This window comes from Curcuma longa, unplaced genomic scaffold, assembly GCF_044706935.1.
Source record: "Curcuma longa cultivar G26 ecotype Majalengka, Jawa Barat unplaced genomic scaffold, ITB_CL_G26_1.1 utg8573_np1212_1322966_RagTag, whole genome shotgun sequence".
Taxonomy (NCBI): Eukaryota; Viridiplantae; Streptophyta; class Magnoliopsida; order Zingiberales; family Zingiberaceae; genus Curcuma; species Curcuma longa.
This window is the reverse complement of record NW_027435604.1, coordinates 1,222,157-1,238,689: the sequence shown is the minus strand read 5'-3', so window position 1 is coordinate 1,238,689 and position 16,533 is coordinate 1,222,157. Positions and strand designations below refer to the sequence as shown.

The window sequence follows — 16,533 nt, the reverse complement described above, 5'->3', positions numbered from 1 at the left end:
TAGTTCCTAGTCGAAGTCTAGGTGCTGTGGTGAGGAAGGAGTGCAGTTGTGCTTGAAGGCTGTTAAAGATTAAGAGGCAATAGAAGCAATAGCGGTATAGTGTAAATTGATTCACTTCAATCATCCCCTAGCTTGTTTATAGAATTGCACACAAGGCAAAGAATTATATCCCTTTGTCTTGTTGGCTTGAGGCTCTTAAAATTTTGAGTTGACATGATGTAAGTGTAGTATGTATTGTTCTCTAGACGTGGAGAGTTGTGTATTTTGAAAGGTGATATCTAAGTATGTATAAGTTGTGTTTCAGATTTATTTAGTAGTAGATGAAATAGGAGGGAAGACTTTCTTCTTTCAAGATAAGTTGGGCGGTACTTGGATTAATAAAAAAAATAATTATGTACTATATTTTTTTTACATAAAAATTTTCAAAATTGTTATGATATTAGGTGCACTCTAAAGATTGGGATGACTTTAGGAAATTCACACTATAAATAGAGCTCTCTTGCATCATTTGCAAAGGCATATGATCCCAAAGGCTCGAGGTGGGTGAAATGAACATCAAACATAAATAAAATTTAAGAAATTATGTATCTCATCAGGTGTCAGAAGAAATGTTCAAACTTGGGATGTTGTGTTGTAGGAACATGGCTTGCATGGTTGGCATGGATGAATGATTAGGGTGAGCTATAAGGTGGGTGATGTCCATGTGATGCAACTACTTTATGCATGTGATCATGGATCCCTTATTTCCATCAATCAACATCACCATCCCTTGCACCACTATGCCTTGGAATTTTCTCCAAACGAAATCAAGAGAATTAGGAAATTTTAAATTAATCTTAAATGTAATAATGACATTATAGTGTATATGAATCATTATATATATATATATATAAAGTAATTGTCTTAAGCCTTTGAACATTACATGAAGTATTTTTTAATATTTCATTGTAGTATAAATAAAACAATTAACATGACAAAAATGTAAGTTTAAAAAAGAAAAGAGAGAGAAAAAAGAAACAAAACAATTGTAGCTTCTTAATAAAAAAAAAGAAACTAGGAATGAAAATCATACCATTAAGATTTTTACTAGTATTTCATTTTAAGTAATAAAATGTGAAGCATTTAATCTTCTTAATAAAGCTTTAATTACTAATTCTAAAGCTTAAACTTTGCCATTAAATTGAGAGGGAATTAGGAGACTATTAAATTGGTGTGGCCTAAACAAGGCCATGATAGGCACTATAGAACAAGTCGTGCCTTCACTTTTCTTTAATTTCTGCTCCAATAATAACTGGAAAACAGCTCCAACATTTGTGGTCCTCTTGCGTGGGGATGCAACACTGCATGTTCTTTGCATCAAATTATTAGGGTTCTTGTCCTGTAGATTACAAACCATATCATATAAACTAAAGTTATAGCTGAATCTCTATCGATGAGGACTGTTCTTCTTGCAGATTGAAGGTCATTGTTTGTATCTTGCTTAAAAGTGAAATGTGATAGGGACCAGAAAAAAAGAGAGTTAATTTTCAGCTAAAAAACCCTCTTTTTTTCTTTTTCAACAACCACCTCAAGTTTGTCTTTGATTCAAAAAGGCATTGGTGTCCTTGCCATTAGCAAAGATTGGAGAAGGTGGAACTGGCTGGTTGCTGCTTTTGGCTACAAAGCAAGATTCAAATGCAGGCGGTACAGTTGCCGGGTGACGAGGGAAATGAATGTTTCTGGTTATTTCAACAGTCAAACCATTGTAAAGCAACGTTTTGCTGAGCCTCTTAGCAGCTCGAAAGTGGAACCTTGATTTCCTTGGGGGAGTTCTTGATTCTTGGTGGTGTCAGGATTGAACAAACATGTCTGAGAATTTTTTGCATTCCTTTGGTGATGAGAACTCAGAGCTGCAGAGGCAAATTGGGTGCATGACGAGGATCCTACAGATGTTTGATCGGCAGCATCTCTTGATCGGCATGTGCCACAATGGATGCACTCGCGAGAGCCTTTCTTCAGGTAAGTATCAACTTCTTTCATCAAGTTTTTCAGTATGGGGATGAGCTTTGTCGATGCAGTTAGAGACATCAATTGCCTGAACCATTGTGTTTCTCATGAAAAGGTTTCCATGGAACAAGAGAAACCAGCACTGCAAGTTTATCAGCTTATCCACAATTACATCTACATTTTCTTGTTGTCTGAATCCCTTTGTATATATAGTTTTTGAGGCAATATCTTTCGAATATAATCAACAACCCTGGCCGATAGCTAAGCATCTAAATTGTTTGATTGAGGAGTTCATGTTTGTGTAGGGCACACTCTCACAAATGACGGAATGATTGGCACCGAGAGAAGTCGATGCTCTTTGCATATTGTTCCGGTAAGATGTCACTTGAATGCTTTGACAACCATCTCTTCTTTTGGTTACATGTTGGAAGTTTCTAACTGTGCACATCTTTCCAGGACAAAAATTCCAACAAGAGCTTGAATGAGAACACAGGAACTTCTATAGAGTCACCGATAATGACAGTCTCATCTTCTTCCTATTCATCAGTTTCTTCTTTGGACTGCAACAAGTCGACAAAAGAAAAGCCTTCCACTATCGACCAAGGCTTTTACACACAGAAATCCATGGAGGAATTGCAAGCTGGTCTATCTAATGTGCCAATTCAGTCCGAGCACCGGTCTGTTGTGAAGGATTCCATATATGAAGAAAGTCGTTCTCCGACATTAAGAACTTCACTTAGAGATGAAACAAAGATGAATCTAGCGAAGCACAAGGACTTGCATAGGACTATTCAGTTGCCAAAGCCAGTCAGTGGATCACAAATTGCTAGAATTGATGGTAAATCAAGAATAAAGTATCTCACTGATACGCTTGGAGCCCGAATCAAGCTTAAAGAATCTCCCCAAAGCTTCTTAGATGCCTACGGACAGCAAAGAAACTCATTTGAATCAAAGGATACTTTGCCCTATCGAATATCAAATGAATCTGCTCAAGTATCATACCAAGAAAGAAATTCACTCCCTTCACTGGATACGGAAGAAGGCATCAAATTATCCCTTAACCTCAGAGAACTCCCTAGGTTGTCATTAGATAGCAGGGAAAGGACCCTTAGAAGTTCTAAATTCGACTTAAAACCTAACACAAACTTGATGGATTTTGGTGGTAGCAGTATTAATAGAAGAGCCGATATGAATTTAGTGCATCGGCAAAGAGTGGGAGGCAACAACCGGCTTCCTAGTATTGTCGCAAAGCTAATGGGATTGGATGCAATGCCCAAGTTCAGCCAAGAGCAGAAGGTGATAGGCGCTGACATTAACAAGAAAACTTATACAGTCAAAAAGAAGAATATTGGTTTCATCTTGACACGATCAACAGCTAGCAAAGGTAACAAAGAGGGCCCTGTTGCTCCACACTTGAAAAAGACTGATTCAATCATTAAACCCATCTCTCATTTGAAGGTTCCAATTGAACCAGCTCCATGGAGGAGCCCTGATAAGATCCGTGATCGCCAAAAGATTAAACTTGGATCAAGGGAAGTTCAAATGAATCATCAACCGGAATCTGTCTGTGATGACATGGAGACTAAGTTGAAACATGTTGAGTTTGAGCAATCGATCAAGGATCTTAGGGCACTCGAGCACATATTGGATGTCATGCATGCAAAAGGGCTATTGGAGACCAAAAAAGATGATGATATACCTTCTAAAACATCTGTTCAAGTAATTCCTTCTGGAAATTTGCAGAAAATAGGCTTGTTCAACAATCAAAATACGCCATGTTCTCATCGGACATTGATAAAAAAGAGTCCAAGATCAATCAACCCTCAAATTGTAATTCCGACGCCTGCAAAACATATTAACGGATCAGACATTTCTAAATCCACAGTTGTTCCTTTAGAAGGCTTATCAGATCTCCAAGGGATAAAGGTGCATAGGAAAAAGGCCCCAATTAGCACCAAAATGGACAAGGACCAAACAACCAAGGGCAGAACCAAATGCACAAAAGAAGAAAATGACTTGCACACAAGTCATTCAAAGATGTCTCAGATGGCCTGTAGGCTTCCGAAGTCACCTCAAGAAGACCATGAAAATTCAGTTAAGGCATCGACTTCTGTCAGTCCAAGATTACAACAGAAAAAACTTGAAATAGAAAATAGATCTTGTCCTCCATATTCGTCTTATGAGTTGAATAAACAGCCTTCTATTAGAAATTCTTCAGAGTCTGTGTCACCAAGACGCTTGGTTAGACATAAACCAGCTCAAGCAAAACAGAATGATGAGAAACCGAGTGATATCAGTAGAGAAGCAAGAAGTCAGAAACACCAGGTTGACAAAATATGTTTTAGGACTGATACATGTGTTAGTTTGGCATCACAGATTGATCTAGAAGTAAGAAGCCCCAACTGTAGCCAAAGTTCATCTGGTAGGGCATCTAAAAGTGCTTCTTCAGTCTCAAACCAGAAGGTATGCCCTTGCCCAAATAATATTCAAATTGACTAGTAAGAAATATAAATATTTTCAACATCAAGTTTAACTTATTGTTCTTGTCAATTGCATTCGCTGAAGCACTGATCATATGCATACATTTTTTTCAGAAGAAAAAATCACATAGTGCAAAAGAAGGCATTTTAGCCATGGATCCAAAAATTGCTATTTCCAAGCAACCAAGTCCAACATCTATCCTAGATGATTCACTTTATGGGGACGATCTTCCTTCTGTGAGAATATCTTCAGCTTCACTTGAAGGTCAGGGTTACATAGCATCTTTGTTTATATTCATTACTTGTCCATATTAGAAATGGTCAGTTAATTCAAAGTATCAGCCAATGAAGTGAAGGAATCTATCCTTGTCTCCCAGATTTCAAGTTTTTACCTGGTGTTTCTCAAACATTCCCCATGCATGAACATTTTTTTGCTTAGCATTACTAAATGCATACTTTTGTGTACTATGCTCAGCAAAACCTGACAAGAAAATGGTAGTTTGAATCTTAATACAATTATTATTTATTGGATTAGGCAGCATGAAGCAAATAATGATAGTATTTTCTATTAAATTTTCAGATGATAAAATTGAAGCTTCACTTAGTCTCACCACTTGTTGTGACCCATTGCTGAAATCTAGCTCTTTGTTCCACCATCCCAAGAAGCTCACTAACATCAATCACCGAATCCAGAAGTTGAGCAATCTAAGCTCTGGTGATGCTAAACCTCCAGCAAGTGATCAAATCTCTGCAGATCACCAGTATGTGGCTGAAATACTCCAGGCATCAGGTCTTCTGATGAGAGATCTGACATTGAGACAAATTAACACAATGGCCAACCAGCTTCATCCTTCAGGCCATCTGATAAATCCTGACTTGTTTCTTGTTCTAGAGCAAACCAAGTCTGGCTACCTTGCCAAACCGGAGGCCATTAATAAAAGTAGCAACCAGTTCAAGTTAGATACAGAGAAACTCCACCGCAAGCTGCTGTTTGATGTAGTGAATGAGCTTCTACTATGTAAGTTGGAGTTGGCTGCATCGTCGTCACATGTTTGCACCAAGGTATTGGTTCAGGGGTTCCCAAGCAGACATCAATTGCTAAAAGTTTTGTGCTCTGACATTGATCATCTCAAAGCTGAGAGCCTCCGTGAAGGTGATGACAACTTGATGTCAAGTGAAGATTTGCTCCGGATAGTGGAGCGTGAGACTGATTCCTGCAAAGAGTTGCAAGCTGCAATATTAGAGATTGAGATGTTAATATTCAAAGATTTGATTGATGATGTTGTTAATGAGGAAGACACATGAGGTTTTCAAACAAAGGCAAGCAGAAGCCATGAAGAGTGGTAGATGCTAAGCTGTTGTGCCATAATCAATCTATTGATAAGGTTATGCAAGTTAACAAGTGGAATAAGTATGTTGAAGCATCATACATCATGCGCATCAATGGAACTAATAATATATTTACAACTTGAGAAATGTGTAGTAATTTAACTAAAAAAAATGTTGGTTTCAGGGCAGTTCATCACTCAAAAATGTTGTTTTTTTTGTGATGTTAAACATTTTTTAATGTGAAAATTTGACATTAAAAGAGCATTTCATTATTTACTTGTAGAGGCTTACCTTATTTCTATGAAATAGACTTGGACTAAACCACATTGTATTGCTATCTTCAAAGACTGATTTAAAATTGCAAATTAGCAATTTAATGTTTCTACATCCATGATCCTTTTAGGAAAATTGATTGCAGCAAACAGTGTGATAATCAATTAGAGCTCAGCACTTGACATTAAAGTACAACTTATTATATATTGCCATCAAATTGTATTTGTCCAACTATTAGGATTAATTACGTGACTCATCCCTTTGTTAAACGTATGGAGATGTAAAACCTATCATATATGAAGAACAAACTTTCTAAAAAATTAAAGCATATACTCCATTTTTTAATACCATTATGAATTTAGCAAATTATTCAAAAGGATCCTGGCACAGGGGGAAACATTCAATCTCATGTGAGAATTCTGGCCAACTTAAATTCTTTTCGAAATCATGAGTTCTACTCATAATAATAATCCCATAAGAATTGGAGTTGGATGCCAAAACAAATATTGTTCCTCTGCTCTTCTCCCTTCCAAACAATCAGAATGTCAATCTTCTCCAACTAGACTTTTCTTCCACTTCACTTGGTCTTGGATTAACTAGATTGGAACCTTTAGGGACCTTCTCCAGCTTCTGCAGTTGGTGTCATCACACAACACATCCTAGTAAGAGCCATATTACTTAGATGAGTGGCCTTTGCTCTCCACTAAAACCAAGTTGGCATTAGCAAATGTTACAGCACTATGAAGAGTCAAGGTTTCTTCTGCTTGGGTCCTCGCTAAATTCTCACAAGACGCAGAACCACTTTACAGAAGAACAAACAAAAAATGATAAAAGAAATGATGACTTTAAACTCTTAATGAATTAGGTCTAGAGTGTTCACAATAAGTTCCTCGTCATCTGCAAGAGAATATTGAACAAAAAGGCCATATCATTCCAATTGTGAACCCTCCAGATCTTCTGCAGGGACAAACAACGAAGTCATCCATATCTCTAATCAATTTAGCTTTAAACGGCATATATGTGACCAGAGAACCATTGGTGTTTGTTCTAGTTTCCAGAATCGGTATTGAAAAACTACCAACTAAAGGTATGTCAGGAGTTTATCACACCATCACTGTTGGTTTTATATGGGTTTTGCACCTTTTCCACATGTTTAATTGTAGAATATCAGGTTTAAAAGTCAGTCCATGGGTGTATAGAAAACAAATTGAGCAACTGAGTGCAAAACAATATAGATGGTTCAAGCCACAAAACGGATCCAGAATTTTGTAAACATAGCCAAATAAATAGCTTGTGTACCTATCTGCCACAGATAAGAGCACAGGTCCTCATGAGTGTATTGAAGCAACCATGAGTCTCTCCATATGAACTGACGATCAGCATTGCCTTTCACTCACTGAGTAGGTATTTCTTATTCACACAACAAAAATCCGGGGGCTCTCCAACACTTCAATTATGCTGTAACACCTGAACAATCCCATATATTCCAACATTCAGTTGGCATATAACATCAGAAATGCACAATAACAGTAATAAGCCCTTCTGTCTTCCCACACATACAACGATCAGACTTGATGTATTCAATTGATAAAATCTGCACCCTTGTCCAAATCTATACAAGATTGGACCTGAGTCATAGTGATCTGAGCTTGGTAGCATGCTGCAGTAAATGTTTATAGTTCAAACCCAAATTGGTTTATAGAATTAAGAAAACTGAAATTTTAAAGTTGAAAAAAAAGAATCATTGCCGCATACTAAAGCGCTTCAGTGAAAAAAATATGGTGCACATAATGATATCCAATATTGCGAAAAGCTACAGATGCTGCATGCTTAGATGGCATCATGGTTCTTATCATTGTGGCTCTTATGTAAATTTTGTTTGCAAGATATGCCCCTTGGTAAGTTACAAAGTCAACCAACATATTTTGCAACAAGCTAGTTGGATAAACGGTGATAAGATATATCAGAAGTTAACAATTGAATTAAATAATCAGAAAATGTTAACAGTATCAAGATCTGCCATCATTATCAGGCCAAACCTCTCAGATGGATCTTTCTCAGAAAATTCCAAAGGATACTGTTTATACCAGTCAGCTTATCATGTGCACTTTGATACAGACCCATTTTACCTGTTATTAAATGCCTTTAATTAGCAAGAAACAAGAAGTTGTAGTTATTGAAAAAATTCTGGTTAAGGTCAAGTGCAAAGGAGTCTATCAATCATATGAGCCAAATAAGTGGGAGTGGCTGTATGCTTTTGACAATCTCAAGTACATCACAAGGTTTCAATTGATGTATAAATATTCCCTTTAAGATTCAGTGTTAAAGCCTTATTATAATACTAATCAGTTGCAGCCTACAGACTTCTTGTAATACTATTTTTAGATTTAATTGCTATTGCCACTGGCAAAAAACATCTATGGGTTTACAGTGTCTTGCAAGTATAAAACTTGGAAACAGCATAACACGGATGAATAAAACTAACATTTTCAGATCAATATGTAAGTTACTGTAATGTTGTATCGTAACCATTACCATGTGGAGGTTGGAGTTCTCTTAGCCGTTGAACAACTTGCTTCATTGAGGGCCTGATAGGTGAATCGACTGTGCACTTGATACCCAAGTGCAAGGTTTCTCATCATGGGGAGCCACATGCCCTTCAAATTTTTTGCAATAACATGGATGCCCAAGTTACAATGTTGAAACCATTACCATATGAGCACCACACCGTAGCTATATACATCTGCTTTATCAGAAACACGACATGTCATGGCATATTCAGGAGCAACGTACCCAAAAGTTCCAGCCACACCAGTAGTTGCATGGGTCTCAGAATTTCCTAGAAGCCTTGCCAATCCAAAATCTGAAAGATAAGCATTAAATTCATTGTCCAACAATATATTGCTTGGTTTAACATCCCGATGAAGGATACGGGGCACGCATTGGTCATGTAAATAATTAAGAGCATTGGCAATGTCTAAAGCAATCTTGTGAAGCATTCTCCAATTTACAGGTCTGCTCGACCTTTCTTGTATAAATCTCTCCAAATTACCACCTGGAAGGTAATTGTAAATCAGAAACATCTCCGAGTCACTAAGATGGTAACCTATTAGCGTCACAAGATTAGAATGTCGCAATCTTCCAAGAGTCTTTATCTCTGCATGGAACTGTTGAACACCTTGAAATCTTCCTATTGCGAGTCTCTTTATAGCCACTAGAACCCCTGGTGAAATCTCAGCCTTGTATGTGGCCCCAAAACCTCCACTTCCAATGCAGTTGCTTGCATTAAAACCACCAGTTGCTCGTGCAACACTCTCATAAGTCAATGGAACCCCAATCTCCACAAAGACAGTCACTTCCTTTCTTCCAGAAGACCTAACAGAGGACCTAGTCCCTGGAGCACACTTTCTTGTGTAAATATAAAGGACAATCAGAGCTAAGAGGACTGAAACTATGGCTGCTGCTGATGCAATTGAGGCAATTTCAATAGAACTAAAGCCACTGTTGCCTCTGGTATCATTGGATGAGCTTACTGACGCTGAGTCCATATATGACTGTGGACTCTGGTTACTTCTTTGCATATCAGATGAAGGAGCAGAGAGAGAGTACGCAGGACAAGATTGCAGCAAAGGGTTTCCAAAGACACTATCACATTTCAATGTACTGGCATTAAGAGACCATGATGCAGACAAATTATTGAATGAAACATTGAATTTTGAAAGTGATGCAAAGTTGGCAAAAGCTGAAGGAATTGCCCCAGAAAGCTTGTTGTTATTAAGTAACAGGGCAGTAAGATTTCTCATCTTCACAAAAACAGTAGGAATATAACCAGCAAGGGAATTTGAAGACAGATCCAAAACCTGAAGAGCTTGCAATTTATTTATGTCAGGAGGAATGTGACCGCTGAAATTGTTACCAGCCAACGAGAGATACTTTAACCTTTTTAACTGTGTGATACTAGCAGGTATCTCACCCTGCAGCTGATTCCAACTCAAATTCAGATAAACAAGATTACTTAACAACCCAAAACTTGCAGGAATGGTTCCTGATATCTGATTACTGGCGACATCCAACACCACAAGAGACTGGCATGTTGCACCTACTTCTGGCATAAATCTTCCAGATATCATATTATTGCTCAAGTCAATCACCAAATGACTCACCTTGCTGCACTTCTCCAATATAATAGCATTCAGTGATCCAAATAGATGATTCCCATTAGCAAGAAATACATAGACAGTATTGTTCTGGAACCTACCGGTGGCCAATGGTAAAGAAGACAGAGTGCCTGTAAAATTATTCTTTGCAAAATTGTGATATATAGTCAATTCACCACCAGGATCAGAAAGAGGCCATTTCAGACCTTTAAGACTGTTGTAAGCAAATAATGAAATATAAGAAGAGGACAGCTCATCTGGTGTGACTTTAGATGGACATTCTGTGTTGGTAAACCTAGGGATGGAGGAAGACAACTGATTCACACTAACATCAAAGACATCCATACATGGCACTGGAAGTTCCTCATCAAGCCAACCAGTCAAACTGTTTGAACTCAAATTAAGAAATCTAAGCTTTTTGCATCTGGCAAATGCCTGTGGTATATGTCCTTGAAATTGATTCTGGCATAAATTAACCATCTCAAGATTCTCACAGATTCCCCAATTGTTAGGAATTGTCCCTTCAAATGTTGCCCTTGGAGCCCAAAGCACCCTAAGCTTCGGTAGAGCTGTGATATTTTCAGCAAGTCTTCCTTGAAAACAATTGAATTCATCAATATCAACAGAGCCCGTGGCTTCCTCATCCGGCATCGGATCATATTGATTCAAAAGAATAATGACAGACAATTCTAAGCAGTTTCCTAGCTCAGCAGGTACATTTCCACTCAGACTGTTCCTCGAGACGTCCAAAACCTGAAGCTTTTTCAGTCGCCCAAGATCAGGAGGTATAAAACCCTCAAGAAGGTTGGAAAACAGCATTAGAACTAGCAGCTCAGAACAATTTCCTAAATTGGAAGGAATGCCTTTCGTAAACATGTTTCCGGACAAATCCAGAATTTGCAGACTCCGGCACCCATATCCTAGCTCAACAGGAATCGGACCACCAAGCCGATTAAAAGAAAGATAGAGCTCTCTAAGCTTGGAGAAACCACCAAGAAATTTCGAAATTGTTCCGTTGACCTGGTTGCCGGATAGGTCTAGGACTTCTAAATCCGCGCATCTCGAGAGGGAAGGAGGGATCTGACCTTTGACCAAATTGGAAGCCAAATTTAGCACGCGCAACCGGCGGGGGAAGCGTGAGGGTAAGCCACCGGAAAGCGAGTTACCCTCAAGATCAAGCACTTCCAGCTTCTCCAATCCCCAGAGATCACCCGGAATCTCGCCATGAAAGTCATGGAACGGAAACGACAGCACTCTGAGCTCTGACAGATTCCGCAGGACCAAGCTAAGTGTCCCAACCATCCTACGGTCGAGATCGCCACAGCTGCGACGGTAGAGGCCGGACCGGGAGCAGGGGAGCTTAGAGGCGCTGTCTTTCGCAGAGATATTAAGGGAGACGACCCGTGATCGTCCATCGCACCCGACACCAGGCCAAGAGCAGTGGTTGGCGTCGGAGCCCCATGCCCCGAGCAACCTAGCGGGGTCGGAAGTAACGAAACTCTTGAACTGCAGCAAGGAGGACCTCTCGATCCCGCGAGGACCTGTCTCCGTACCGCTTCGGCCTGCGAAACAGGAGATCGCCACCAAGAGGAAGAACAGGAGCGAGCGGCTCATCGGTTTCGCCCTCCGTGACCTTAGAGAGAGAAGGACGTCGAGGTCTCTCACAGCCCTAACCCTAATCTTCACATGGAAGGAGGAGAGGGCGGAGGAGGAGGAGGAGGAAGACGACGACGACGACGAGGGCAGGGAAATAATAATAATATTGTACAAATTTGAGGGTTTTTTCCTTTAAAAGACGCTGGAAAAGGCAGAGAAATGTAGAAGACGACAATGTCATTTTCCCTTTCACCCCTTTAAACTATTTACCGTGCAATTTTAATCCAATAGGAAGCAAACACACTTCTTCGGAAGGATCTGCTGTGCAAACCCAGCCACGAAATAGCGTCGGCCACCATGGAACCTTGAAGAAAGTACGTAGGGCCCAGCCAATGCTTGACGTGGCGAGCACTCCTTTGTGGATGATGAAGATTGCCGTTGGGATGGTTGGAACCGGAGGAGGAGTGCGGGGACCACCCGTGGGAGAGTTCGCGGGGGCCCGGAGGAGCCGCGCGGTTCCGAGGCAAAGCGCGTGAGGGCCTCCAAATAATATTTATATATTTCTTGCTCGAGTAACTCGAGTTATCGAATTAGGGTTTCGGCCAGGATCGACGGAGATGGAGGCGGACGGCGAGGAGGAGCAGTACGGGCTGTCGGTTCACTCAGCTGGCCTCGAGCTGCCCTCCTATGCTTTCTCTTTGCCTAAGGTTGGTAGACGTCCACTCTTCCGTCTGCCTCTTTGTCGTCTCTGTGCTTGTCGCTTTCCGTAAATCCACTTTTTCCAATCTGTATACGCAACATTTATAGAGTGTTCTCCTTCTGCGTTTAATATAAGGAGCAATCGCAGGTTGAAGTGGAATTGAGGCTTTTGGAAACTCTAGAAATGTGTCCTCCTCCTTGTTACAGGTTGAGTTGGTTGATCCTATTGTTTCTGATTGTAAAGTTACTCAATTTTTCTCTAGTTTGGAACTACTTGCTCTAGTTTGGAAATTATCGTTCTGATTCCGGATCGAAGATAGCTATTACCAGTTGCCTCATCAAGAGAAAAAATTTCTAGTTAAACTATCATGGTCCCTGTTTCCTTCCATCATAGCTATTACCTTTTGAATGCTAAACCTAATATTCAATTCCTAACTGCTCTAAACTATTTTAATTCTTAACTGCACTATTGAAGGTGTTCATCATCCAAAACTCTAATAATGTTAGATAGGGATAGTGTAACGGATGATGGTTCAAGTTCAGTCTATCAAATTTAAATTCGATCACTAGTATTGTATGGGTTATTAACTGCGGAGTCACTGCCATTTTGTTCTCTATAGGTTGATGGAATATCTGCGGAAGGGATTGCTAATTTGTTGATAGTGGCACCAAATAATTTATTGCAAGGGACTGAATTCAAAAGACCTTGAGAATTAAAATTTGTTCATTCTTGCAGCTTTGATAGACAGTCACCTCATTGATGTCATCCACATCCTCTATGTGCTCTGATGCGAGTTCGTAAATTTTTTTTTTGTACCTTAAAAAACAAATAGGATGTATCAGAAAATTAAATTTCGAAATAAATTCAACCATGTAATTACATGAATAAAAAATGATTGATAAAAGAATATATTTGAGAAGCCTAGATAAGTCTCTAGGTAGAAGGTGGATGGCAAAAACTAACTGGAATGATTATTTAAGTAAAGTTTCATAGAGTAGAAAGACAGTATATTGATATATTACAATTAGCATAGATTGTTGGGTCTTATTCAGACGGAGTCCCCAAAAATCTTCAGTCATTAGAACATAAACCTGACATTTTTTTGCTATTCCGAAAGTTTATTTTAGCTATTCCAACAGTGAAACAGTGTGTCCTTTCCTCTGTGCTGAGGAGTTCAAATCCTTTACAATAATTATCACATGTGCTTGAAACACAAGCTTTCTTAACAGGACAGACAGCATAAAGTGTAAACTTATACTGCTAATCAGTTACTTCTCTTGAGATGTTAAATTTAAAATGAGAAAGAGATTCCCAAAGCAGAGAGATATTACTGGAGCAAACAAATCAAACTTCACTAGGTAAGAATTTCTCATGAGGTTTATATCATGGTGCCTTGAGTATAGTGGATTTTGTCTTCTGTGGCAATTCATTATATTCCTTATGAGGCACTTCATAATTGATCACTTTTATCAAATGCATAAATTCAGTCTGGAGTTAAAAAATATCATATCCATCTATATTGATTGATGTATATGTTGCCATCTATCACAAGAACATGTTTCATATTGAGAGATTGCTATGCACAATATCATGTAAACAGATCAAATATGTAGCACACTTCATGGCATTATATAATTTTCATCTATACTTATCTAAAAACTGATAAATTACATGATAAGAAAAAGAATGTAGTCTACACCAAAATGAAAATTTGCAATGCATAATTAGGGAAATCTAAAATTCATAACTCTGAAGACATGTTATGATGAACATTGTATTTTATTTGCCCCCCAAACTAAAAGAGCCAATGGTGTTCCTATTTGTTATACAAGTGCCAATACAATGGAATCCAAGAAGAGTTTGAAAGGCCATTGTATTTTATTTGTCCCTGAAACTGGAAGGTTCAATGTTATTCCTCATTTGTTAGGCAAGCGCATAAAAACAAATTGGAATCCAGGAAGTGTTTGAAAGGTCCAGACGAGCTAAGAACTATGTTAGTCAAAGTCAGACATGAGTATCAGGCTCTTAGAACTAATAGTTCTAGTTGTCCACCATCTCATATTCTAAAAAATGATAAATCTCAGTCAGTCTCATGGACTCAATCCCTGGGGGTGGTCGGTCCGATCCCACGGAAGTTTTCCACCGACCACCAGGGTAAATCGGGAAGCGCATACGGCGATCAATCCAGATGCCCAGCCTCCATTGATTGTGTTCCCCATTTGGAGAAAAATTTCTGTAAATACGCCGTAGTTGGGGATCGAACCGCGGGTCCCCTAGGTCACAATCCAGATGTCCTACCGTTGCACCATTATCCCGGGACCACCACCTCATATTCTATGCTGCATGCACGTAGTCAAATGGGGAAAACAGTGTCCAGCTTGGCAATGTCAGTTGTCTGACATGCATAGAAGATGAAGAATCCAAGTACCAAGGGCCAATAAGCAACAGATGAAGCAGAAATGTTACTGGAGATTGGCAATTAAGAAGCTAACGGTAGAAAAGTAATAATCAGCAATTCCAAGAATTGGTAATTCTTGTGAACACTGCAAAGTGACTGACACACATGGTACTCTTCGTAGCTACATTTTACACAAGGACAAAAAAGTTAACTATGGTAAATGAAATTAATGGAGAAAGTACCATTTTCATCTCTAGAAAAAGTGAAAAAGTTAATCATAATTACCTGAGTTGTCTTTCTTCTGCTTCAGTCAGCTTAACACCCTCAAATATATATTCATGATCAATAATCTCAGTTCACAGTGGAGCAGGTATTATAGCTGTTGGATCATTTTATAAGTAGCTCTGTTGGAAGTTGTAGATGTTTAGAATGCAATGCAGAAGTTAAAAATGGCGATACCATTAGCTCCTGCTACTTAGAGATTGAGTATGATCTGAAACATAGACAGTGTGTTCATATATGCATGGTGTTTAAAAGTCCAATTGGGGCCTTGTTTGTCAAGTTGATTCTTACTATGTTCGAAGGCTATAATAAATATGGAATATGAATACTGATAAAGGGAAATTTGAACATACCAAACCATTGGCTAGAATTTTGGTAGGGCAAGTTGAATGTAGCAAGTGTCATTGATGTGAAACCTAGAAAATAGACTACTTGGATACAACTAGGTTGAGCTTATTTTGTCATCGAACTCTATATAAATTCATATGTAATCACAATTAGATTTGACCTATGCTCTTTCATAGATTTGCTAGTTAGCTGTATGTTGATTTCTGAAGACAATTAGTACTGCCAATTGAATGTTTCTACTAGAAACCATAAGATGAGGAGGCAGGGGTTTTGAACAAAGAAGATTTTTTCATAACTGCAGAGTTTCTTCATCAAGGATGAATCACCTCTAGTTTGAGATTTGCTTTACTCCTGAAATATTATTTCCAGCTTGTGATTTGTTTTTATAGCTTGGGAAAACTGCGTTGCTGCGTCGAGTAACTTGACCTGGATATCAGAATTATTTTACTTTTGTTACTTTTATTGCCTCTGTGATAGAATCTCAGATTTTGCTTAGTATTAAGGGTTAAATTTCAAGGATATTGAAGTCACTCATCCTGCAGTGACAATTAAATTCTGCTGTGAGCGACTGCAGAAGCTTCTCCATGGACCATGTACACAATGCCTGTTTCGCTACAAGGGCTTAGCTTACGTTTGCATGAAGTGATTCAGCTAGGACTACAGGTATGGATTAGAGAGCTTCAGCAAATGCAGAAGCAACTCCAGCTGGTGGAATCAGATTGCCTTCTCTCTTGAATCGGCTTCAGCAGTAATGTAGGATCTTACTCAAATATAGATACCCAACTGGCATCACGGGTATCATTTCCTTAGTGCAGCTGTTTTGCTTGAACCTCACTGGAGAAAGCCGTGGATGCATACGATGAAGTTTACGAAGAGTTGCGACGGTGGTGAGTATTACCATTGTGGGATGAAGGACCATTTGATGAAAAGAGGTTGAAATCATTTTCTGCAAGAGAACCATTGTGGGATCAGATGAAGGACAAG

The 16,533-nt window shown here is 38.9% G+C and overlaps 1 protein-coding gene, 1 long non-coding RNA gene and 1 pseudogene across 4 annotated transcripts; 2 read left to right on the top strand and 1 right to left on the bottom strand.

The window, feature by feature from the left end:
• The first annotated feature begins 1,844 nt into the window (after nucleotides 1–1,844).
• Nucleotides 1,845–5,771, top strand: LOC141821028 (protein LONGIFOLIA 1-like). The gene is made up of 7 exons (XM_074708385.1): nucleotides 1,845–1,998; nucleotides 2,058–2,189; nucleotides 2,292–2,359; nucleotides 2,443–4,311; nucleotides 4,363–4,449; nucleotides 4,581–4,731; nucleotides 5,047–5,771. The coding sequence occupies exons 1-7, from the start codon at nucleotides 1,845–1,847 to the stop codon at nucleotides 5,769–5,771; spliced, it is 3,186 nt and encodes a 1,061-aa protein (XP_074564486.1).
• A 2,803-nt stretch (nucleotides 5,772–8,574) lies between these two features.
• LOC141821026 (LRR receptor-like serine/threonine-protein kinase RPK2) lies at nucleotides 8,575–11,904 on the bottom strand (annotated as a pseudogene).
• Nucleotides 11,905–12,417: 513 nt separating this feature from the next.
• LOC141820801 (uncharacterized) lies at nucleotides 12,418–16,448 on the top strand. 3 transcript variants are annotated; one of them, XR_012601169.1, is made up of 3 exons: nucleotides 12,418–12,528; nucleotides 12,669–12,727; nucleotides 16,092–16,448. It is a non-coding gene; the product is annotated as an uncharacterized LOC141820801 (long non-coding RNA). The 3 variants fall into 3 exon arrangements; XR_012601168.1 differs by lacking the exon at nucleotides 16,092–16,448 and adding an exon at nucleotides 15,793–16,078; XR_012601167.1 differs by lacking the exon at nucleotides 16,092–16,448 and adding an exon at nucleotides 13,141–13,270.
• Nucleotides 16,449–16,533: the final 85 nt, after the last annotated feature.

Bases quoted from the DNA above. Each gene is read 5' to 3' on its own strand.
- LOC141821028 (XM_074708385.1), top strand. From the start codon at position 1,845: ATGTCTGAGAATTTTTTGCATTCCTTTGGTGATGAGAACTCAGAGCTG. The intron at 2,360-2,442 runs GTAAGATGTCAC...ACATCTTTCCAG, and splicing joins GCTCTTTGCATATTGTTCCG to GACAAAAATTCCAACAAGAG. The intron at 4,732-5,046 runs GTCAGGGTTACA...TTAAATTTTCAG, and splicing joins ATCTTCAGCTTCACTTGAAG to ATGATAAAATTGAAGCTTCA.